General features: G+C 48.7%; 2 protein-coding genes across 4 annotated transcripts in view; one reads left to right on the forward strand and one right to left on the reverse strand.

The window, feature by feature from the left end:
* GET1 (guided entry of tail-anchored proteins factor 1) overlaps positions 1-7827 on the reverse strand; it is a 47394-nt gene extending 39567 nt beyond the window's left edge. The window contains exons 1-2 of one of the 2 annotated variants that reach the window (XM_077293869.1): positions 7809-7827; positions 3841-4006 (exon numbers count right to left, since the gene is read on the reverse strand). In XM_077293869.1, the coding sequence (XP_077149984.1) occupies positions 3841-3964 (124 nt within the window). In that variant the 5' untranslated portion in view covers positions 3965-4006; positions 7809-7827. Of the gene's footprint in view, positions 1-3840; positions 4007-7476; positions 7751-7808 lie in introns of those variants that run through there. The other variant, XM_077293868.1, reaches the window with a different exon arrangement.
* Positions 7828-8035: 208 nt separating this feature from the next.
* Positions 8036-13887, forward strand: HMGN1 (high mobility group nucleosome binding domain 1). 2 transcript variants are annotated; one of them, XM_077293873.1, is made up of 5 exons: positions 8036-8436; positions 9700-9765; positions 10462-10518; positions 11174-11302; positions 12723-13887. In XM_077293873.1, exons 1-5 carry the CDS (start codon positions 8422-8424, stop codon positions 12762-12764), a joined length of 309 nt encoding a protein of 102 aa, XP_077149988.1. In that variant the 5' UTR covers positions 8036-8421; the 3' UTR covers positions 12765-13887. The 2 variants fall into 2 exon arrangements, with proteins under 2 accessions (XP_077149988.1, XP_077149987.1); XM_077293872.1 differs by lacking the exon at positions 8036-8436 and adding an exon at positions 8448-9063 and having other exon boundaries at positions 9156-9765.
* Positions 13888-24496: the final 10609 nt, after the last annotated feature.

A 24496-nucleotide genomic window follows, 5' to 3' on the forward strand; every position in this document is an offset into this window, starting at 1 on the left:
ACATAAATATAAAATAACCGAAGCCAAATGCACCGGAATAATTGTGCAAAGAAATGTCTTTTAAGATGCCTTCTGTGCCTTGTCTGAGTAGGGGCACGGTTTGGATGGAAAAGGGACATGGCTTGGCACAAAGGATCTAACATACGCAGCAAATTTTGGAGCAAATTTTTGGCACAAAATAAGCCAAGTAATAAGCGGTGTACACTTAAAGACGGTCTAAATATCGCCAAATTTATCAAACAGGCAAATAAATAAATCTGGCGCTTTTCAAGATTGTCCCATCCAAGGGCCGCCATATATAAAAGATAGGTTATGGCTGAACCATCCGTCTCCCCATACACAGGACACAGTTCAGAGCTGCAAACTCCTCCGGCGGCTCTTCTCCTGGTCAACAAAAGCATCAGGCACTAGAAATCCAACCTGTCCATGATCTGTTGGGGGAGAGTCGGGGGCCCCCCACACATATCCCACCGACTTGGCTCACATCCAATCTTCTGGAGCGCACTGCTCCCCTGCCATCCTACTTGTCGGGGGACAGAACACTCATGAAGATTGACAGTTTGGACCAGCGGCATGGTTGCACCGATGGCTGAACTGTGGCTCCCTCATGCTGCCAGGAATCGAAAGTTGGCTAAATCAGCCATCTGCTCAACTTCAGAGAAGCCCTTGCAAGCTCTAAAGCAAAGAGATTGTAAGCGCTCACTCGTCGCCTAGGAGACTGTCCACCTCTGATTAACCACGGAGGAGGCTGGTAAAACTCAAAAAATCCTTCAATTCTTCAGAACGGAGGGGATAATCAAGGAGACGTAAATTGCAAAGTATTTATAAGCACTTTGCAATTGAACCAATTTAAAGGGATGAGACAGCCCCTTTAAGAAGAAAAGGTTCGGACAGTTGAAATCAAACAGCCTGATTCTTCTTTTCCCCAATATTTGCCACTAAGACAAAATGAAGACACAATAGATGGTCGTAGGGTTCTACGAGTACAGGTTTGTTCAACGACAATCTCATAAAAATAAAGATTATTATTATTATGTGTACGGCACCTTACGTCTGTCTTCTTCACGGTGCCGAGTGAAAGGATTTATGTCGGCACACGCGGCACTATGATGTGGCTTTTCCCACTAGGTTACATAAATAATGGTTTATTATCAGAAGGTCGGTGCCAGAAGTAATCACAGGAACATTTGCTCAGAGTTGACATTCGTGGAAGATCAGTTATTGGGTTAATGGCACTTTAATTATCACTAATTAGAAAGTCCCCTGATAAGATGACAAGTAACGGCCATTTCCCACAGTCCAGCCCTCACTTAAAGGGGTTGTCTGTGCTGAATAACTACTGACCATATGCCCTACTAGGATCCTTAGGTGTAATAGACGGTGGTCCGCTACTCAGGACCCCTGTTATTTACCAGACGTCCACAGATGTGAATTCATCAAGAATCTCCTTCTTTCTCACCGCTGAAACATTGATTAATAAATGGCTGCGGACAATCACATATGTATTGGTGGCAGTGACGTCCCATGCTCGGACTTTTCCCCATGGCCCTGTGAATATTTCTTAAACTAAGGCTCCTACTTGCTGTTCTTTTAGAAAGTGGTTCTGCAGCAGCTGAGGTCTCTTGCCTTTTGCTCATCTTATGCTGCAAACTACATTTATATTGGAAAACATATCGGATCATTGCAAAAAATCAGCGCAATTTGCACTGCATTGAGTGGAGACCCTGCAGTGACACCTGGACCCCCGCTTCCTGGGAGGTGTGATGGTGCTATAATTGTGCAGTAATGTGACAAGGGCTGACCGACTGTGCATCTCTATACCTCCATATTATAATGCAGGCATCCTGTATGGTGAGGAGCCATTCCACACAATGGTACACAGTTGGGCATCCTTGAGTGACCAGAGCCTAATCCAGCAGCCGTAATGATATGCAGTAAGAAAGTTAGTAGAAACATAAAGGGGGCTCTCCTACTCCAGAGTACCCCATCCCCCTGTAGTGAAATGCAAATCTAGAGGTGGCTCTCTCCATAAATGCCTACAGGACATATAGGCATGGCAGGTCCTTGTACATGTGGCTTCCTGTGATCTGTGCCTGCTGCCACCAGAAACCCACCATATGTTTAGACCAGATTTGTAGTGGGAACGACTGTGATTTTGCAATACAGGTTTATATAGGAGGAACGTAAAATAAACATGTTTCCCTGACAATACGACCTACCCTGAAAGTGAGACCTGGCATCGTTTTACAGGATTTTCTAAGTATGCTCAAAATATAAGCCCTATACCAAAAATAAGCCCTAATTACAGCCAGGGCCGGAGTTAGGGGGATGGGTGTAATTACTGGGAAATTGCACAGGGTCCCTACTCTCTTAGGGGGGTCCAGTGTTTCTATCCCGAGGTTAAGACTGCTTAAGGACCTTTGGTGACATACTGGTCATGTAACGACTGGTTGTCATTGAAGGAAACATGAATGCGGCCTCCCAGACTATGAGAAATAAGATTCTCTGGTCTGATGAGACGAAGATAGACCTTTTTGGTGATAATTCTAAGCGGGATGTGTGGAGAAAACCAGGCACTGCTCATCACCTGCCCAATACAATCCCAACAGTGAAACATGGTGGTGGCAGCATCATGCTATGGGGGTGTTTTTCAGCTGCAGGGTCAGGACGACTGGTTGCCATTGAAGGAAACATACATGGATGCGGCCAAGTAAAGAGATATCCTGGATGAAAACCTCTTCCAGAGTGCTCTGGACCTCAGACTTGGCCGAGGTTCACCTTCCAACAAGACAATGACCCTAAGCACACAGCTAAAATAATAAAGGAGTGGCTTCAGAACAACTCTGTGACCATTCTTGACCGGCCCAGCCAGAGCCCTGACCTAAACCCAACTGAGCATCTCTGGAGAGATCTGAAAATGGCGTCCACCAACGTTCACCATCCAACCTGACGGAACTGGAGAGGATCTGCAAGGAAGAATAGCTGAGGATCCAGGGGTGAAAAACTTGTGGCATCATTCCCAAGAAGACTCATGGCTGTACTAGGTGCTTCTACTCAATACTGAGCAAAGGGTCTGAAGACTTATGACCATGAGATATTTCAGTTTTTCCTTTTTAATAAATTTGCAAAAATGTCTACATTTCTGTTTTGTTAGTAAAGATGGGGTGCAGAGTGTACATTAATGAGAAAAAAACACGAACTTTTTTGCATTTACCAAATGGCTGCAATGAAACAAAGTGTGAAAAATGTAAAGGGGTCTGAATACTTTCCGTACCCACTGTATGTATATATATATATATATATATATATATATATATATATATATATATATATATATATATATATATATATATATATATATATATGTGTGTAGTGTGTGTGTGATGATATGATTATATTTGAATAAATTTGGATTGTTGTTCATAGAAGAAAAATTAAGGCATCCCCTGAAAATAAGCCCCAACCTATCTTTAGGAGCAAAAAAATAATATAAGACCCTGTGTAACAGGGTACCACCATGTGCCACAAGGGCCTGATGTACAGCCGCCCTCAGACTTGCCTCACAGGTTACAGGAGCCAGGTTTCCATGATGCTGCAGATATTGTGCCCCACACGTCGGACAATTACAAGTGATACTGTCAAAATTGCAATCACGAGTTAAGGAAAAAAAAAAATGTCCAGTAGATGACTGTAAAGCGCTGCGGAATATGTTGGTGCTATATAAATAAAGATTATTATTATTATTATGAATCTAATTTTTCCCTAGTGGAATCTTTGACCGCAATCCATGATTTGGCAGCTTTATAGTGAGGTGTTGGTGCACGCGCCTCGCAGTATTACCGTGCGTCTTCAGCTTGTCCGTCATCTTGTTGATTTTGCGCTCCAGTCTGGCGTACCGGGCGAACTCATCCATCATGCTGATACTGGAGAGCTCCTGTCTCATGCCCTGAATATCGGACCTCATCTGCTGCTCCTGGTCCGCATCCTTCTGCAGCAAGCGGGACACCTACACCGGACAAAGCAGATGTAGCAGAGCCGGGTTATCCGATGACACAACGCAATGGGGCTTTTCACAGGACAGCAGATAAATGGAGCGCGTTATCATATAGGGGTTTTACAGTTTGCGTTATATTCTGGTGACCCTACCGGCTATGGAGGTTCCAAATATCAGACCCAGACCGATTGTGCAATGTCCTAGTGTAAACCATCATTATTGTTACCAGCATGATCTAGTGACGGAAACACTGATTCCAGTGATGTGCCACTTACTGGGCTGCTTGCTGCAGTTTTGATAAAATCAGTTTTATCTGCTGCAGATCTACCAGTTCTCTGAATGGCAGCTTTCAGTGTACACTGTGCATAGGCAGAAAGCTGACACTTAGTGGTGGGGAGAAGGGTTATATAAAGCTCATGAATATGGAGGACAACAGGCAGCAGGTTTACTAGTCTTCTAGTGTTAATCTCCTGATACAACAGTGATTTTATCAAAACCATAGCAAGCAGCTCAGTAAGTGACACATCACTGGGATCAGGATCTGTGTCCCTACTTTATGCTGCTTTCAGATTAGGTGGCAAAACCTGGTGACACATTAAACGAGACGTCTAGTTTTTTTTAAATGGGACAATGGTAGAAATGCAATAACACGAAGCATTACTTATGTCCCGCAGCTCCAGTGTCGATCTCCATAGACACTGCTGTATCAGCGACATGATGCCTACAACATGTGACCACTGCAGCCAATCCTTGGTTACGCTTTCTGGATGGGACGTCACTACTACATCCCTGTGACCCGAGTATTTTAGAGAGCATTGAGGATGGGGCGCTGGAGCAGCAGGGGGTTCAACAGATAAGATTTATAGGGATTCCCAGAACAGGGGCCCAGCAGCCTCCGGACCACAGCCCTGTGAGCCACTCCCTAATTGACAGCGTCTCTTCTGATTAGCAGGCCTGGCACAACGACATGCCGTAATGATGAAGTCCCACAGGGCCTGCTAATCAGAAGAACCAGGGATCCCGGCGACTCGCAGGACTCTGGTCCAGTGGCAATGGACTACCGCTGTGGCCACTAGACCAAGGTCATATGAATCCTTACGGTCAATGATAAAACACGTCCCCTATACACAGAATAAGAGCCCCCTGGACCCATTTTGGAGGCGTTAGAATAGTGGTCATGCATGAGTGCCGCTGCCCCACTCAGGGTCTATGGGACTGATGCAGATAGCGGAGCACTGTGCTCGTCTGCCTCCGCCAGTCCCAAACACTGTGAGCACCGCTGACACCTCACTGAAACTTCTGCAGATTAGGACCCCATTCTGATCATTAGTGGGGCTTCAGTGACCAGACATTAATCACCTATCTCATGAATAGGCGACACACTATGTGGATTAACCCTTTATGCTCGGGCGACAGAACCACAATCAGCACAATCTGATCAGATTCTGACGGATGAGGAGAAATGTCTCTATCTACTCCATTCTGTTGGTCGGTGGAAATCGGACTCACTGATTGGCTGCACTCTCTGCTGCATCTACAGGAGCCACAAATACGACACCGAACATTCCCTGAAGGTCACAGTGTCACACAAGCAACGTCCTCCATGGTGTATACACTGAGGGGGCCAGTATACGGCTGCCCCAGGTCACTGCACACATCCCAGCCACAGGCTATGCACATACACACGGCCGGCACAGTGCGAGGATATGGCCGGCACAATGGTGGCACTGAGGGAATCCACTGGAGGGGGGGACCCTCCATATTTGTCTGCAGGGGGGACACTCCATATTTGTTTGTAGGGGGGACCCTCCATATTTGTTTGCAGGGTGGGGAACATCCATATTTGTTTGCAGGGGGGGACCCTCCATATTGGTTTACAGGGGGGGACCCTCCATATTTGTTTGCAGGGGGGACCCTCCATATTTGTTTGCAGGGTGGGGAACATCCATATTTGTTTGCAGGGGGGGACCCTCCATATTGGTTTACAGGGGGGGACCCTCCATATTTGTTTGCAGGGGGGACCCTCCATATTTGTTTGTAGGGGGGGACCCTCCATATTGGTTTACAGGGGGGACCCTCCATATTTGTTTGCAGGGGGGGACCCTCCATATTGGTTTACAGGGGGGGACCCTCCATATTTGTTTGCAGGGGGGACCCTCCATATTTGTTTGCAGGGGGGGACCCTCCATATTGGTTTACAGGGGGGGACCCTCCATATTTGTTTGCAGGGGGACCCTCCATATTTGTTTGTAGGGGGAGAACCCTCCATATTTGTTTGCAGGGGGAACCCCCCATATTGGTTTACAGGGGGGGACCCTCCATATTTGTTTGCAGGGGGACCCTCCATATTTGTTTGCAGGGGGAGACCCTCCATATTTGTTCGCAGGGGGAACCCTCCATATTGGTTTACAGGGGGGGACCCTCCATATTTGTTTGCAGGGGGACCCTCCATATTTGTTTGTAGGGGAGACCCTCCATATTTGTTTGCAGGGGGAACCCTCCATATTGGTTTACAGGGGGGGACCCTCCATATTTGTTTGCAGGGGGACCCTCCATATTTGTTTGCAGGGGGAGACCCTCCATATTTGTTTGCAGGGGGAACCCTCCATATTGGTTTACAGGGGGGGACCCTCCATATTTGTTTGCAGGGGGACCCTCCATATTTGTTTGTAGGGGAGACCCTCCATATTTGTTTGCAGGGGGAACCCTCCATATTGGTTTACAGGGGGGGACCCTCCATATTTGTTTGCAGGGGGACCCTCCATATTTGTTTGCAGGGGGAGACCCTCCATATTTGTTCGCAGGGGGGACCCTCCATATTGGTTTACAGGGGGAGAACCCTCCATATTGGTTTACAGGGGGAGAACCCTCCACATTGGTTTACAGGGGGGGACCCTCCATATTTGTTTGTAGGGGAGACCCTCCATATTTGTTTGCAGAGGGGGACCCTCCATATTGGTTTGCAGGGGGGGACCCTCCATATCTGTTTGCAGGGGGGGACCCTCCATATTGGTTTGCAGGGGGGGACCCTCCATATTGGTTTACAGGGGGGGACCCTCCATATCTGTTTGCAGGGGGGGACCCTCCATATTGGTTTGCAGGGGGGGACCCTCCATATTGGTTTGCAGGGGGGGACCCTCCATATTGGTTTGCAGGGGGGGACCCTCCATATTGGTTTACAGGGGGGGGACCCTCCATATTTGTTTGCAGGGGGGGACCCTCCATATTGGTTTGCAGCAGGCCAGGACCTGGGGGTGTAAGCTGGGCACTGCTGCAGACCACAGAGGTTATGTCAGGTGAGGAGGCAGCACACGGCAGCCCTTGCACACATTCCCATGGCTGCTGCACATGGGGGGTGACAGTGTCTGTGTAGGGGGGGTCTGAATACCGCGCGCACTCCTCCTCCTCCTCCGCCAGCCGTCTGTATCCGCGGCCCCTCCACACCCGCTCGCCCTCTTTAAAACCTCTGCTTGCTTACTTACTATTGAGGATAAGGAAGGAAGCTGGATTTTAAAGAGATTGCACAGAAACACGGTGCTCAGCACTAAGAGCCAGGCACCGCTGTCCGCCATGTTTCCCGGGATCACACAATAGCGATGATCCCAGGCCCCGCCCCCTTATCCGCCGCCAGTGAGGAGGAGGAAGGAGCGGAGATGGCCGGCGGCCGCCGCAGACACGCGGGGCAGAGGAGGCACAATGGCGGGAATGGCGGCCCGGAGCGCCGGGAGAAGACGCCTGAGCAGCACGTCGGGGCCGGCGGTGACGCTCCATCCGCTGCGCGCTCTGACCAATCAGCGCCCGCCCTTCTATTTACCACCAGTGATTCAAATAAACCTGGAGAGAAGAAAAAATAACAATAAAAAAAACAATGGAGGGAAAAAATATATAATAACCCCCCCCCCCACTAAAGCCGCTTTCGTCTGACCCCACCCCCTGAGATGGGGGAGGGGGCAATTAGCGGATGACTGACAGCTGCACCTACCCAGACAGGTGCCCGTGTTATGGTTTAAAAGGCGCTCGTTAGGCGGCCTCCGCCAATCGGTGGGGGGTAAAGGGGCGGGGACTGCGGCGGAGCCCCTCCCACCTACCCCCGCCCCCCCCCCTCAGCAGGTTGAATAGATAAAAGAGGCGGAGGGATCCTATCCGGTTTGAACTAGTTCTCCTGGCGGTGGCATATTAACCGCTGGCGAGCGCTGTGCATCCAGCTAGTTCTTTGTGAGGACTCCATCTGCAGGAGGAGAGCGGGGACTTCAGCATCGCGGACTCCCGCCTCGGCCATTACTGCTGCCTCGGCCATTACTGCTGCCTCGGCCATTACTGCTGCCTCGGCCATTACTGCTGCCTCGGCCATTACTGCTGCTGGACGCTTCGTACTTGGAGGGATTATTTTTTTTTTAGCCGCGTTCTAATAGCACAAAGCGATCGCCATGCCCAAGAGAAAGGTAAGCGGCTCCTCCGCGCTGCAGCTGCCGGCGGCGGCATCCTCCTCCTCCTCCTCAAGGACGAAGGCGCTGGACCTCGGCGGCTTCCCTCAGCTCGGGGGCGCCTGTTTTACCGCCAAAAAAAGTGGCGCCATTGTTGCGCCTTTTATTTGGCGCCTCTTTTCAGTTTTATTATTTTATTTTTTTTACTTTATTTTTTTTCGTCATAATTATTTTTTGTCACATTCGGTGTTGGCGGTTTTTGTGTAATGGCGGCGACGGTGGGGGGAGGGGGTAATGGCGCGCGGTAGAAGACGAGGCTCAGCTTCTGTCGTGTGTGGGGTTTTTTTTTTCTCGTCTTCCCGCCCGCCCCGCAGCCCTCGGTGGCGGGTTCTCCTCAGCGCTCTCCTCAGCCGACTGGTCAGTCCCAGTAAGCGGGGAGGTCCGGACACGTTCTAGAACGTTCACGACGCGCTTTAGCCAATCGGAGAGCTCCGGGCGATGATCTTTTAACCAATAGGAAAGCGCTAAATCGGTGACGTCACAGCCCATCAAGTTCCCCTGTGTGGTGTATGTCGCTGATGACCCTGAGGAGGGGGGGAAGCTACTGTCTCCATAGATGAGGCATGTTCCACTCAGGCGCACCAGGTGGGGGGTGTGGTGTATGTCGCTGATGACCCTGAGGAGGGGGGGAAGCTACTGTCTCCATAGATGAGGCATGTTCCACTCAGGCGCACCAGGTGGGGGGAGGGCGGCCAGCGCCATGGCTTTGGCTCTTGTTTGTTTATAAGGCAGCTTACATTCTTCCCCGCGCACACCCCCCTCCCTCCTCCTCCCATTTATTCTTTACTATGGGTTTCACGTCCTGTGGTCTTATCTGCTCAGCGCCCTCTGCTGGCGGAGGAGTGTTGGGAGGACTGAACATGCTGCAGGCTTAGAACAGTGGAAGTCAGGCCTGCAAGTCAGTGGCGGCTGCTCCTGAGCTGGGGCTGCTGCAGCGCATGGTCCTAGTGCCTTCTGCCATGGGCTGAAGCTGCACTGCTGTTCACACTGCAATATTCAGTCAATCTGATACTTTTGGTTCAGATCTGCTACATTTGCACCTCGAAGCAAAAAAAAAAACATTTTTTTTTTTGTCTGTATTTTTGACTTGTTTTGCAATTCCCACGCATTACTGATTTAACATTCAGGAGCCTGGGAAAGATGGGTGACTGCTTTAACGTTGCACTGAGCAACTGCTGATTGATGCAAGTAATGACTTCTTGTAAACCTCTTATCTTTCAGGTTAATGCCGCTGATGCTGGAGATGCCAAGGATGAGCCCAAGAGGAGGTCGGCACGGTTGTCGGCTGTGAGTATTCAGCATTTTTTACAGCGTTTTTTTTTTCCAGCTAGTTAAATTTTAAATGTAGCTTGGTCATTTTCAATAAATGTGAAAAGTGCCCCCCCCCCAAGGTTGTAAATGAGACCCGAGCCACCTACTAAACGAAATGGCTGTTAATCAACTAAGCAATCACTGGAATCAACATGATCTGTTATGGTAAGGTGCCATACAGATAAGAAGTTGGTGAAGAATGATTAGGATAAGAAATATCGTTAGTAAATAACAAAAAAAATTAAAGATGGCGACAAGCGTCAAAGGGTTGTGGAAGGAAGCAAACTGCTAGCAAAAAAAGATAACTATCAGCAAGTGGGGGGGCAGAGAAGAGAGTGCCACATACTGGTGATGTATCTTGTTTTCTGCCTTCCACGCCACTTTCAGACTTTAGCCCTGTTTTTGTTTTTGTTTTTTAAATTGTTTAACAAATATCTTTTTATCCAAATCACTCGTCACTCTTCAGCACCTTACCATGATAGATCATGGTGCTTCAGTATATTGAGGTGTCCTTGGCCTTTATAACTAGGACTATGGGAATAATCAATCACTGGATAATGAGTGAAGTGAGGGGTCTCTGGTACTGACATGGGGGGGGGGGTTACACTAGAGCAGGGTCTTATCTGCTCACTGGATTCTATATAACTTTGTGCCTTTTGTTATTTTTAATAGAAACCTGCTCCACCAAAAGCCGAACCAAAGCCAAAAAAGGAAAAGGCTGCAGTAAAGGTGAGTTCATGTCCAGCGGGCGGTCGTGACCCGGTCACACTAATGGAAGCTGTAGACAGATGAAGTGATGGGCAGGTGCCATTTATCTTCTCACTTGGCCCATTACTGCATCTCTGTACTTTTAGGAGTTGACAAAGTTTTAAAACGGCGCCACTTCTGTCCACAGGTTGTGGGGTATTGCAACTGTGACTCATTGATGTGAATGAGGCTCGGGTGCAATAGGAGCCTGTGGGCATAACTTTTTAAATACTTATAAGGGGCAATCCCTTTATTCTATAGAAGTTTCTTTTCAGTCTGTGCTATAGCAGAACTTCTGGTCAGACGAGGTGGATTTAGGAGCCATCTTCTACTTGGATAACCCCTTATTACATCATTTTTACCTGTCGTCCTGGTCTTCAACCATTGGTGTCACATTCTCCTGAGTGGCTGCAGTGGTCATGTTAAGGGACTGTACCAGGCATGTGCCAGCAGACTACATGTTGCTGGTCCAGGAGGTTTAGTATGGGGGACCTTATTTAATAAGGGTTTCACCAAGTAGCAGACAACCCATTTAAATGCTATTCCATAGAGGGGACATGAAAACCACATCTTTGATCATAATACACGTGTTGGCTTCCTACAGAGATCCCATAATTTCTTTCCTGTATACTTTTAGGAGAAGGAGGACAAAAAGGTTCCAGCAAAGGGAAAGAAGGGAGCTAAAGGCAAACAGACTGATGAAGCTAACAAAGAAGACGCTAAGGAGGACCTGCCATCCGAAAATGGAGAGACAAAAAGCGACGAGGTGGGTAATGCTCTGCCTGTGCAGCATCACACCGTGACTACACAAATAAATGGTGTCTGGGCCCGTGGTAACTATGTAGGGAGATTTAGTATTGCAGCTAACAAGTACACACATGGTGTACAGTGCAAAAAAGAGCATCTGTTTACTGCTTGGTACTTGCACATATACTCTGGTCCCAGCAGCCTCTGGGCACCTGAGTCCCCCTGTGACTTTATATCTTTTGTTGGGGCGTACAAGTTTCCAGTTGCACCACTGCATGTCTTGCTGTGACTGGAGATCTATAATCAGTTCTGCAAGTATAACTAATTGTAAACGTGTAATGAAGTTGCTGCTCGGTTCCAGTCACTTCAATGGGACTGAACTGCAAGACCAAAAGCATCCAAAGAGCCAAAGGGGCTTTACATTTTTGGATCCACCATAAGCCCTAAAGTGGTGAACTAAAGCTATTCACAATAGGATAACCGTCTGGTTGCTGGCAGTCCGACTGGATCTATCCAAGTCCAGCCAAGTGTTTCCCTCTGGATATCACCAGTGTGTTCATCATCTCTTTTTGAGCAGAAGTACAGTAGCCTAAGTTGGTATCTACAACCCACAGAAGTTGCTCAGGTAGGGCAGCTTATCCAGGATGGCACATCAATGCCAGTTGTCTGTTGGCAGTGTCCAGAGCAGCTACAAGGAGACATGGAGGGAGCTGTAAGAGCAACAACCCAGCAGCAGGACCACTACCTCATTTGGGCAATACCAGAGCCCTGCAAAAATAACCTCCAGCAGGCCACTAACATCCAGGAGTCTGCTCAAACTTTCAGAAACAGACTCTGACGTGAGGGCCAATATCGCATTGCAACAGAGACTGTCTAGGAGTTGACTGATGCTTTAGTCCAGATCTGGGAGGAGAACATCCATTGCCTCAAATCTGGAGCATGCCCAGGTGTTGTAGGGACATCATACAGGCACGTGGAGGCCACACACACACTACTGAGCATCACTTCCCTGTCTTGAGGCATTTCCACTGAAGTTGGATCAGCCTGTAATCTGATTTTCCACTTTGATTTTGAGCATCATTACAACTCCAGACCTCCGTAGGATACTAATTTTTTTTTTTCTATTCACATTGATCATTTTTGTTTTGTTATTGTCAATGCATTAGATTTACAACTGGAATATTTAGTTCAGTGATATCTAGGAGTATCTTGGTGTTCCCTTGACATTTTGTAATATCTATATCGTTTGTTTCGTGTGGCTAAAAGATTAAGTGAAACTTGCCAAATATTTGACCACACCAAGGGTGCACTGAGCACCTGTACACTCATTCTGTGACAGTCCCTTTTACAACAAAAGCTTTTTGTGAGTAATTTTAACTTTTTTTTATTTTTTTTTTTTCTTATTGTATTCTAACTCTTCTACTCTTCTTATTCTCCAGGCCCCAGCATCTGATGGAGAAAAGGATTCCAAATCTGAATAACCTACATCTGTTCTAAGTCTTTTATCAGTGGTTCCTGTACCTCCCTTGTACAATTCAGAGGAATATTTTTATCAGCTATTTTGTAAATGCAAGTTTTTTAGTAGTTTAATTCTAGAAAACACACTTTTAAAATAGGAGGGAATCCCACCATGTCTTTCGTTTCTTGAGTTGTGTCTGTCTTTAAGTATTTGACACGTTCTGCCCATTCTATATTGTGATCGGTCCTGCAAATTGTAACGGAGCGCTAGGAAGGAGCGGAGCTTCAGTTCCGTCTAGACAGTTAAATGCGTGAACAACAAAACTTTTTAATTTTTTTTTTCCCTTATTTTGTAATCTAATGCCTTCTGCTACTTTTCTTAGTGGATTCCCTGACATGGCGTGGGGATGGCAATGCCCAGTGTTCTCATACTGGCTGATAGGGATGTTTTTGTTTTTTTTAAATTTGTCTTTAATAACATTTTACCTGTTCTCTGTACCCATATTGTCTTGCGTACAACTTTTACAATCTAATAAAAAAAAAAAATCCCCTGGTGTTGGATTTCCCTCTAAAAAAAATTGTGTACTTATCTGTGATGTTACCATATTTTTCCTATATATATATATTATTTTTTTTTTTGGGTAGTGGTATTTTATTTTCAGTAACTATGTAAAAGTGCTGTGAATCTTTTTGAAAACCTTCGAGTGTGTAGTGAGCGTGATGTGAAGTACTGGGAAGTTACGAAAAAAAGAACTTAAAGTTTAAAAAAAAAAGCGGTAAAATTTGTCAACCACTTCACTCCCCAGGGCAGCAGCATTATCTTTGTTTTTTTCATTTCTTAAGAACTTTCTCTACCATTTTCTCCCCCTTTCTCAGAGAATTTGGGGGGGTGTTTAAGCTAACGAGTTGAAGATACTGGTACGAGGGGGGTGCTCTGTTTGTTTTTACAAGAACAACTTGTATTTTGAGATTTAAAGTTGTAAAAGCCGCTAGTTTTTATGGATTCTGATTTTTCTCACTTTCATTCATGTTTTTATTCCTAGATTTCCATTCTACTAGAGTTTAAAGGTTAAAAAAAATGTACAGATTGTTCATAGTGTCTGTGTACTGATCACCAAACCAATAAAACCTGGTTTAAAAAATGTATAGCTACTTGTTGGATTGTGAATTATGACTTGGTGAAGTTTAGTTCATAAGGGATGACAAATTGTCCTGGAGGGTTGGGATCTAATCTGATGGGAACTTTTAACCTTTATTCTAAACTTCTACACATTAAGGTAGCCATATACATGAAACTTGTTAGCCCAAACTGGCGGATAGCGACTATCTTTTGCACATTTCAATTATGTCAAAGGCTTTTAAAGACAGCGATTGGAGCTGGCTCCAGTTGCTGCGGTTTCAGGCAGATGGCAGCTGTGTAACACAGCTGCCATCCACCATGACTGAGGCGTGCAAAGCCCCTGAACCCATTGCATACACAAACACTTGATGTTGGAGGGGATAAATGGGTTCTCTGGTTTTGGAAAATCCCTGTCCTATGGCTGCAGTTTTTTTTTTGTTTTTTTTCCCCCTCACCATCTTGGGTCAAGTGCAAAGTTTGACTCGGTTTGCTGCATTTGTCAACAGAGCTGCAGACAATCTGAACGCAGCGGCTCATGTTGTAAACTTTGACATAACCAGTGACCTCAACGAAGTCATCACTGGAGACAACACACAGGTAGTCGTGGGGACTCTGCGCTGGACCCAAGGAGGCAGAGTAAAGTGGTTTTAGAGGTGGTTTTTTTTTTTTTTTTTTTTCTTCGTGCATAGCCGGCCATCAAGTCACAGGTGCAGGGCTCTGAGGACTCATGGTGTCAGAATATTGACCGGACAATGGGACCGGGTCCTATAGCCTCTTTATTGAAAGCGCAAACGAGAAAATGGAACATTGTTCCTGAGAGCTGCAGGATCTTGGGACACAGTAGCGACAATGGCACCTCTGTGGCCCAAGAGCCTGTCTGGCAGCCATATCTGCACTGACAAGCTACACCGGTATGACAAAGCTGGTGCCTCCTTTTGGAGGAATAAAATTCCTCTTCTTTATCGCTTCATTGGGGGACACAGGACAACCATGGGTGCATGCTGCTAGGAGGCTGACACTATGCAAAAAAGGAAAAAGGCATAGCTCCTCCCCGGCAGTATGCACCCACCGACAGGCACCAAGCACCTCAGTTTGTGCTTAGTGTCTGTAGGATTCCTTTACAGGTTTTGTTGTTTTTATTAACATTTTGGCTTTTCTTTTTCAGATACAGCATTCAGGGTGCAATCTTTCACCCTGCCTCCCCAGGAGGGCAGCTGAGCGAGCAGTGTGGTGTCATCCGCATCGCAGCTCTCAGACCGCCGGCAGGACATTACCCTGTCACCCTCCCAGGTGCTCCAGGGTCTTTATGGTGGCGGTCCTTGCCAAACAGTCCCCCTCACCCCTATCCTCGGAGAGGGCTGAGAGGAAGACAGTGGTCACCAGCGGTGACCCTCCCCCTTGTTTTGGGGTCTTCTGGACGAAGGATTCTGTTTCCAACGACCCCTCTCTCATCGGGCCCCTGGTCGATCCTCTCTCCCTCTACCTGTGGAACTGGAACATGCAGGTACCAGCGCTTCAGCAGCCGCTCCCCCGCAGCAGTATTTCCCTGTCTAAATGTACAGTGCTTTCACACAGTCACGGCCGTTTTTTACTTTCACTGCTGCAGCCGGCCACGCCCCCTCCAATAGGCCATGCCTCCTCCTTTTTCTCTATCCCCATGATGGCACCACGGAGAGAGGGGTCCGCCCCCAGGGACAGGAAACCTACAGGTGAAAAAGGGCGTACCTCTCTCCCACATCAATTGGTTTCCTGTCCCTGACGGGGAACCTACAGCACGTACCTGAAGGATTCTTCGTGGGATTCCAGGGGGCTGGTCCGGTCGGTTCCTGAAAGGGGGCACCCTGTTATGGCTGGGTCTAGCAGGTTTTTTTTTTCTCCCCCCCCCCCCCCCCCACCTTTTTTTCCGGCCCCGAAGCACCACCGCTGGGGTCGGCGTGCCCTATGGGGGAGTGTGGTGGGGGGGAGGCAGTGAAGGAGGATCAAGCCTGCCTTCCCCACAATAAAAAAAAAAAAAAAAGGGAGGAAGGAGGCAGGTGCCGGCGGTTACCGATACAGCCTCCGTACCGCTGACGGTACATGGAGGTAGCGGCGGCTAGGCTACCATAAAGTCCCAGGCGCAGAAGCCGGCACATGGGACCGCTGTAACGCTGGCCGCCTAACTGGAAGCACAGTGCGGGCAGAGACAGCAGGCGGAACGTTAGAGCGCGTGGGCGTCCCGGATTATATCTTCCCTATAGGGCGCCCGTGGTCGGGACCGGAAGTAGTGCATGCGCAGATCGCCACTTCCGACGGCGGGAATTTTAAAAAGGAGCACTTCCAGAGGGAATGTGTGGATTAAACCTCTTCACTAAGCGCAGTGTGGAGGCCACTATGAGTGACAAGGAGCAGCAAGAAGCACAGGAGAGTGCACAATTGTCTCCTCAGCAAGTGCAGGTACAGCAGCACCAGCGCTCACAGCAACAGCGCAAGGGAAATACTTCCCCTCAGCAGCGTAGCAGCAGTGGATGCTCAGGGTCACAACGCAGCTGGGTCTCTGGGAAAACTACACGACCGGTGACGAATCCAGTGGATATAGTCCCCAGGCCAGAGACGGTATCTCTTATTCACAGCGGGTGAGTGATCTACGTGAAAGTACTGATGTAATACCGGGTTACTCTTTCTCCTAGGGAAGAAAATGTACAAGCAAATCGAAGCACAAAGTGTGTGCTATATGTTCAGAAGAGCTACCTTCCTCCTGGGAGAAAAAGTTATGCGGCTCTTGCATAGAGAAAACAATTCAGGAGGAATCCCCGGCGTTTGCCTCGGACCTAAAATTGCTAATAAAAAGTCAGGTGGAGAGTGCCCTCAAAGGCATTAAAACTTCAAAGAAAAAACAAAGTCACAAATCTCCTGAATCTAGTGTAGACGAGTCAGAAAGTGAAACATCTGATTCTAGCAATTCTTCAACATCCGAGACCTCTTCGCTATCCTCAGAAGGGGGACGCAGTTGCTTCCCTATCGAAGAGACAGACGCGCTGGTAAAAGCCGTCAGATCAACCATGGGTCTGGTGGATGAACGCCCTAAAAGAACGGCACAAGATATAATGTTCAGTGGATTGGAACAAAAGAAAAGAAGAGTATTCCCGATAAACGAACAAATTCTCACTTTGATCAAAAAAAGAATGGAAAAAACCAGACAAAAAAGTTCTCTTGACGACCCAGCCTGCTCATCCTGGAGCAAGGCACCAAAATTGGATGTGGCCATAGCAAAGGCCTCTAAAAAAATTCGCCCTGCCTTTCGAGGACATGGGTACCCTAAAGGACCCGATGGACAAAAAAGCTGACGCTTTCTTAAAAAATTCCTGGGAAGCAGCAGGAGGCGGTCTAAAACCAGCCATCGTGGCCACTTGTACGGCCCGTGCCCTAATGGTATGGCTCGAGCACTTGGATTCCCAATTAAAAGAAAAAGTCTCAAGAGAGACAATACAAAACTCAGTGTCTGTGATGAAAGGTGCGGCAGCCTTCTTGGCCGACGCATCGGTAGATTCGGCTAGATTAGCAGCCAGGTCCGCGTCCTTCTCAAACGCCGCGAGACGTGCCCTGTGGCTAAAGTGCTGGCCGGGGGACTTTCAAACGAAGACCAAACTTTGCTCAATACCTTGCGAAGGTGAATTCCTGTTTGGGTCAACATTGGACGACATCCTCGAAAAAGCGGGAGATAAGAACAAATCCTTTCCCGGGTTCCCCAACCAGTCTTATAGGCGTTCCTTTCGGAACAAAAAATTCATGTGGAGAAGACCCCCAAAAGGAAACAAAGATGGATGGGAAGACAGAAGGAATAAGAACAGAGGCTTCCTGTTGAACAACCCCCCCCCCCCCCCCCCCTCCGGATAGTAAAAAATCACAATGAAGGTACTCCCCGGGTCGGAGGGAGACTAGCAGAGTTTCTTCCAGCCTGGGAAAAAATTTCAAACAGTACCTGGATTTTAGGTATAATTCGAGAAGGTCTCAGACTCAAATTCCGTATTCCTCCCGGCAATTCCTTCATGGTAACACCTCAGAAACAGTCACGAACAGTCAGCTCTCCAGGAGGAAATTCTGAACTTAATCCAGAAGGGAGTGTTGCAAGAAGTCCCATACCAGGAAAGAGGCACGGGCTTCTACTCTCCCCTCTACCTCCGCAGGAAACCGGACGGATCGTACAGAGCGATCATAAATCTCAAAAGATTAAACAGTTTCCTAGAGATTCAACATTTCAAAATGGAGACAATAAAATCTTGCGTGAAAATACTCTTTCCCTCGTGTTTCATGACGGTTCTAGACTTACGAGACGCATATTACCATGTGCCCATCCACAAAGATCATCAAAAATATCTCAGACTGGCAGTGAATATCCAGGGGGAAGTAAAACACTACCAATTCCGGGCTCTCCCTTTCGGGATAGCCATCGCACCTCGGGTATTCACGAAAATAATGTCAGAAGTGATGGCCCACATACGGGAACAGAATGTCCTAATAGTTCCCTATCTGGACGACCTACTTGTGGTAGGGACCTCATTCCAACAGTGCAAACAACAGTTGGATTTGGTCATGGCTTTACTGTCGAGTCTAGGTTGGCTGCTGAACATACCCAAATCCAAAATAGTGCCGTCCCAAGTATAGGAGTACTTGGGGATAGTCCTAGACTCGATCACTCAGAAGTGTTATCTTCCTCAGGGAAAGATTCAAAAAATGACACAGGCAGTGTTACAGTTGACGGTATCCCCAGTCACTACCCTGAGAAAAGCTATGTCCCTGCTGGGCTCTATGACTGCCTGTATCCCGGCTGTGCAGTGGGCACAATGTCATTCCCGGGACCTACAATGGGAGACTTTAGATTCAAGCATATCTCTGCACGGAAATTTAGACGGGCAATTAAGTATCTCACAGAGCACGATACACTCCCTAGTTTGGTGGGCAGACCCAGTGAATTTAACCAAGGGGGTTCCTTGGGCACTTCCGACGGAAAAAATCCTAACGACGGATGCAAGCCCCTGGGGGTGGGGAGCACATATAGACGATCAAGTGGCACAGGGGAATTGGAGCAAAAGTCAAGAGCTAGCTTCTTCAAACATGAAAGAACTGTTGGCGGTGAAATTAGCTCTAACGCACTTTCTAAATCTCCTTCACTCCCATCACGTAAAAGTCTTTTCGGACAACCAGGTAGTGGTTGCATATCTAAACCACCAAGGGGGCACCAGGTGTCGAGCATTGATGGAGGTAACCCAATCCATCTTCCACATAGCAGAACACAGTCTAAAGTCCTTGACAGCTCTCCACTTAAAAGGCTCAGAGAATCAAACTGCAGACTTCTTGAGCAGGACATGCTTAAAACAGGGGGAGTGGGAGCTAAATCAGTCGATATTCAGTCAAATTGTAAAACTCTGGGGACTGCCAGAAATAGACCTTTTCGCGAACAGTCAAAACCACAAAGTGAAAACATTCTGCTCAATCGATCCCCGGGGGGCCCAGTAGCTCTAGACGCCCTAACAATTCCCTGGAACTATCGCCTTGCCTACGTGTTCCCTCCGATATCTCTTATCCCCTTAGTGCTGAGGAAAATTCGGGAGGAGGGAGCAACAGTGATAGTAATAGCTCCATTCTGGCCCCGCAGAATATGGTTTTCTTGGCTAAGAAAAATGTCCATATCAAGCCCTTGGGTTCTACCAGACACTCCGAAACTTTTATCTCAGGGTCCGGTATTTCACCCCAATGTAAAGAATCTACACATGACAGCCTGGCTTTTGAGAGGAAGCTTCTAAGTGATAAAGGATTTTCACCCAATCTAGTGTCCACCCTATTACAGAGTAGGAAACTCGTAACCACCAAAATATATGGGAAAGTGTGGAAAAAATTCATGTCAGTATCTGGCGCAGACCCATCCGGGGAAATCCCAATAGGGAAAATTCTTGAGTTCCTACAGAAGGGATTGGAAAAAGGTCTAGCTACAAGCACTCTAAAGGTTCAGGTAGCAGCCTTGGGAGCTTTGTATAATTATGATTTGGCCGGAGATCGCTGGGTCATGAGATTTATTAAAGCCTCAAGTAGGTCCAGACCTATTCCCCTCCACAATTCTCCTCCTTGGGATCTAAACCTTGTTTTAAATGCCCTAACCAAACCTCCCTTTGAGCCCCTGGCAGAGGTACCGTTAAAGATCTTATCTCTAAAAACCACACTCCTAGTGGCCCTAACCTCGGCTCGTCGTGTCAGCGATATACAAGCGTTATCTGCATGCCCACCCTTAACTCAAATACTCGAGGACAAAGTCATTCTTAAAACTGACCCGGCTTACCTCCCTAAAATAGCGTCACAATTTCATAGAACGCAAGAGATATCTTTGCCCTCCTTTTGTCCCAGCCCTAAAAATGAGGGGGAAAAAACACTACACACCCTAGACGTAAAAGATGTCTGGTCCAATATCTATCAGCCACTAGGGAGTGCAGAAAGGATAGGGCTCTGTTTGTCTGCTTCCAGGGTCCACGGAAGGGACCGAAAGCATCGAAAGCTACGCTAGCGAGATGGATAAGAGACGCCATCGCCCTATCCTACTCATCCTGCGGGACAGCCATCCCGGAGAATATAAGGGCTCATTCGACCAGAGCAGTGGCATCATCTTGGGCAGAGAGAGCTGGCGCTTCGATACAACAGATATGTAGAGCGGCGACTTGGTCTTCCCAGTCTACATTTTTCAAACATTACCGTCTAGACTTGACCTCCTCTGATCCTACCTTTGGGCGAAGGGTTCTAGAGGCAGTGGTCCCTCCCTAAGAATTACTATCTATGCAAATCTCTCCGTGGTGCCATCATGGGGATAGAGAAAATCATAGTTACTTACCGATAACGGTATTTCTCTGATCCCATGATGGCACCCGTATATTCCCTCCCTTTTCACACACAGGTGTGCACATTATAATATATTAATGATTAGCTTTAGTCACGGTGCCTCTGTTAAGTTAAATTGGTTAAGTTAATTTGTACAAATATTGAGTTGCAGCTGAAGTTCTGTATAAGGCTCTGTAATCCAACTGATGTGGGAGAGAGGTATGCCCTTTTTCACCTGTAGGTTTCCTGTCCCTGGGGGCGGACCCCTCTCTCCGTGGTGCCATCATGGGATCAGAGAAATACCGTTATCGGTAAGTAACTACGATTTTCGGCGCTCTTTTCCTCCACTCAGAGGGGTTTTTACATCCCGGGCACACCCTTCCCTTTCAGTGCGGCCCTATCAGGAGCCTTGGCTTATTCCTCTCAGTACAGCACCGCCCTTTCTTCCCTGCTGGCACTTCCTGCTTCAGCAGCTCCGTGCACAGGAGACATCGTGTGTTGGGGGACACGGACAACTCTGCGGTGCAGTAGGATTGCGACGCTATATTGGCCCCTCCCTGGTATTATCCATACCACTGTAGGCCCTTTAGTCTTTTCTGTAGTATAGTGCTGCAGAATATCCTTATGTCCAACTCTTCTGGAGCCTTCCTTACCAAACCTACCATAACTCACTACGTCTGTGCTCGTAAGATAAAGTGGTCTGTAGGCCAATCGTCGCCTCTCTGCCAGTCCTGCAGTCCTCCTGCCATGTCTGCCCCGCAGGAAGCTTCTGACTCTCGGGATGGGGGCGCTCCCCCTGAGTGGGCTGTTGCTATCTCGCAGTCGGTCTCTGATTTGACTAAGGTATCTCAGTCCCTGGTCCAGGCGCTTGAACGTCTTCCACAGCCTCTTTCAGCCACCAGCGCTCAGACCGTCTTCAATGGCGAGTCGGCGGCACCTGACCCTGAACCACAGGGAGACAAATCAGCCAGCCGCTCTAGAAAGAGGACTCTGGCTCTTCATCTGGTTCTACAGGTCCCTCTGCAGCGCTCAAGCTGCTCTCCTCCTCCCAATTCCCCTCTTCGGAGGACATTGGGTCTGATGCGCATTCCCAGTCCGGTTCTGACTCCGATTCAGACCAGGCTTCTAGCATGCAGGCTGTCGTAGATAGTCTTATTTCGGCTATATCGCTAACCCTCAAACTAAAACAAGATGAGGTTTCCCCCCAGGATTCCTCTGTCTCCTTTAAGCGGGTGAAGCGTCCCTCTCGCTCTTTTCCTACCCATGAGGAGTTTGAGTCTACCCTGTCTAAACACTGGAAACATCCTGAAAAACGTTTTTCAGGTAGAAAACATCTGGACGTGCTCTATCCCTTTAGCGCCGACCTTCTCTCCAAGTGGGCTGAATCTCCCAAGGTCGATCCACCGATCTCCCGTCTTTCCTCAAAGACGGTTCTCTCCTTACCGGATGGCGCGTTGCTTAAGGACGCATCGGACAGACAAATTGAGGCGCTGGCCAAATCGGCTTTTGAGGCAACGGGTGCTTCCCTCTGCCCCAGCTTTGCTTCCACATGGGTGGCTAAGGCCATATCTGCCTGGGCCAAGATTCTCCGCCGAGGCATTTTGGCTTCGGCCTCCCCTACCGAGCTGGCTGACCTCGCCGACCAGATTAACTACGCAGGGAAATACCTTCTCACTGCCTCCTTAGATGCAGCAGCCTGTTCAGCCAGGGCAAGCAGCAACATTGTCGCTATGCGCCGCATTCTTTGGCTCAAAGCGTGGAATGCAGATGCTACTTCCAAAAAGTCTCTCACCAACTTGGTGTTTCAAGGTTCCAGGCTTTTTGGCGCTCGTCTGGATCAAATTATCTCAGACGCGACTGGGAGCAAGAGTACCTCTCTCCCCCAGTCCAAGCCAAAACGCTTCTTTAACCCAAAGGCTCCTCGAACATTTCGCCCCTTTCGTCCATTTGCAGCCTCAGATTCCTCTTCGCAACAAGAGCGACCCGCTACCATGGGTGAACGTAGAAAACCCTTTTACAAGCCAGCTCCCATGTGGAGATCCAGGGCTCCACCTCCCAGGTCTTCCGGACCTCGTTCCAACAGATACCGTTCCAAGTGACGGGTCGCCCCCACCTGGGAGTCTTTCCAGGGTGGGAGGCAGGCTTCTCTTCAAAGACACCTGGCTGTCAATGATCAGCGACGCCTGGGTCAGAGAGATTATCACCTCCGGGTACAAGATCGAATTTTCTACCCTCCCGGAAAATCACTTTTCTCTCTCGCCCCCCAAAGCAACCGTCCCATTTACCCGGCTTGCTTCAAGCCGTAACGTCTGGTCGCCGCCAGAGTCGTAATTCCCGTTCCTTCCGAAGACCGTTTTTGCGGGTTCTACTCGAATCTTTTTGTAGTCCCAAAGAAGGACGGGTCTCTTCGCCCTATCCTGGATTTGAAGCTTCTGAACCGCCACGTCCGACCTTGCCACTTCAGAATGGAATCCCTGCGGTCTGTGATCGCCGCCATGGAACCCGGGGAGTTCCTCTGCTCGGTCGACATACAAGATGCGTACCTTCATGTCCCCATCTGCGTACGGCATCAGAGATACCTTCGGTTTGCTGTCGGGGACAATCACTACCAGTTCACGGCTCTCCCCTTTGGTTTAGCGTCTGCCCCCAGGGTCTTCACCAAAATCATGGCGGCGGTCATGGCCCTCCTTCGTTCCAGGGGGATCCTCGTTATCCCCTACCTGGACGATCTGTTGATCAAGGTTGTCCTCTCGTCTAGACTGTGCCCACAGTCTCCAGGTCTCCCTGGACACCCTGGCCCGTCTCGGCTGGATTATCAACCGGACCAAGTCCTCTCTGATTCCAGCCCAACGACTGTCCTTCCTGGGCATGGTGTTCAACACGAACTTAGCTCGGGTCTTCCTCCCAGAGGACAAGTTCTCAGTACTCCTCAAGGCAGTCCTCCTCAAACGCCCAGCCCCTCAGTCACTTCGTTTCTGCATGGGAGTCCTGGGAAAGATGGTGGCCTCCATGGAGGCTGTTCCTTTCGCCCAGTTCCACACCCGCCCCCTCCAACTATTCCTCCTATCCACCTGGAACAGGTCCTTTGACTCCCTGGACCGTCTCGTCCACCTTCCTCTCCAGGTCCGTCAGTCCCTAACCTGGTGGACGCTGTCCTCCTCTCTCCTGAGAGGAAGGTCATTTCTTCCCCTTCAGTGGCAGGTCATCACCACCGATGCCAGCCTTCTCGGGTGGGGAGCAGTCTTCCGACAACACACGGCTCAGGGCCGTTGGACCACCCAGGAAGCTCTCCTTCCCATCAACCTTCTGGAGATCAGGGCAATCTTCCTTGCGTTAATCCGCTGGCAGTCTCTTCTGTCGAATCTTCCCGTCCGCATCCAGTCGGACAGCGCCACGGCCGTGGCGTACTTAAACCACCAGGGCGGGACTTGCAGCGGCCAAGTAATGGCAGAAGCGGCAAAGATCCTTCGGTGGGCGGAACGCCACGTTCCGGCCATATCAGCCGTTCATATCCCCGGGGTCGAAAACTGGGCAGCCGACTTTCTCAGCCGCCAGGGCCTAGCAGCGGGCGAGTGGTCTCTCCACCCCGCAGTCTTCAATCAAATTTGCCTCCGCTGGGGTACGCCAGACGTCGATCTTATGGCGTACCGGATGAACCACAAGGTCCCTTAGTTTGTTGCCAGGTCCCGGGATCCTCTTGCCGTCAGCCACGATGCCCTGGTAATTCCATGGTCCCAGTTTCAGTTTCCCTACCTGTTCCCACCCCTCCCCTTGATTCCAAGGGTGGTAAAGAAG

This window comes from Ranitomeya variabilis, chromosome 3 (assembly GCF_051348905.1).
Source record: "Ranitomeya variabilis isolate aRanVar5 chromosome 3, aRanVar5.hap1, whole genome shotgun sequence".
Taxonomy (NCBI): domain Eukaryota; kingdom Metazoa; phylum Chordata; class Amphibia; order Anura; family Dendrobatidae; genus Ranitomeya; species Ranitomeya variabilis.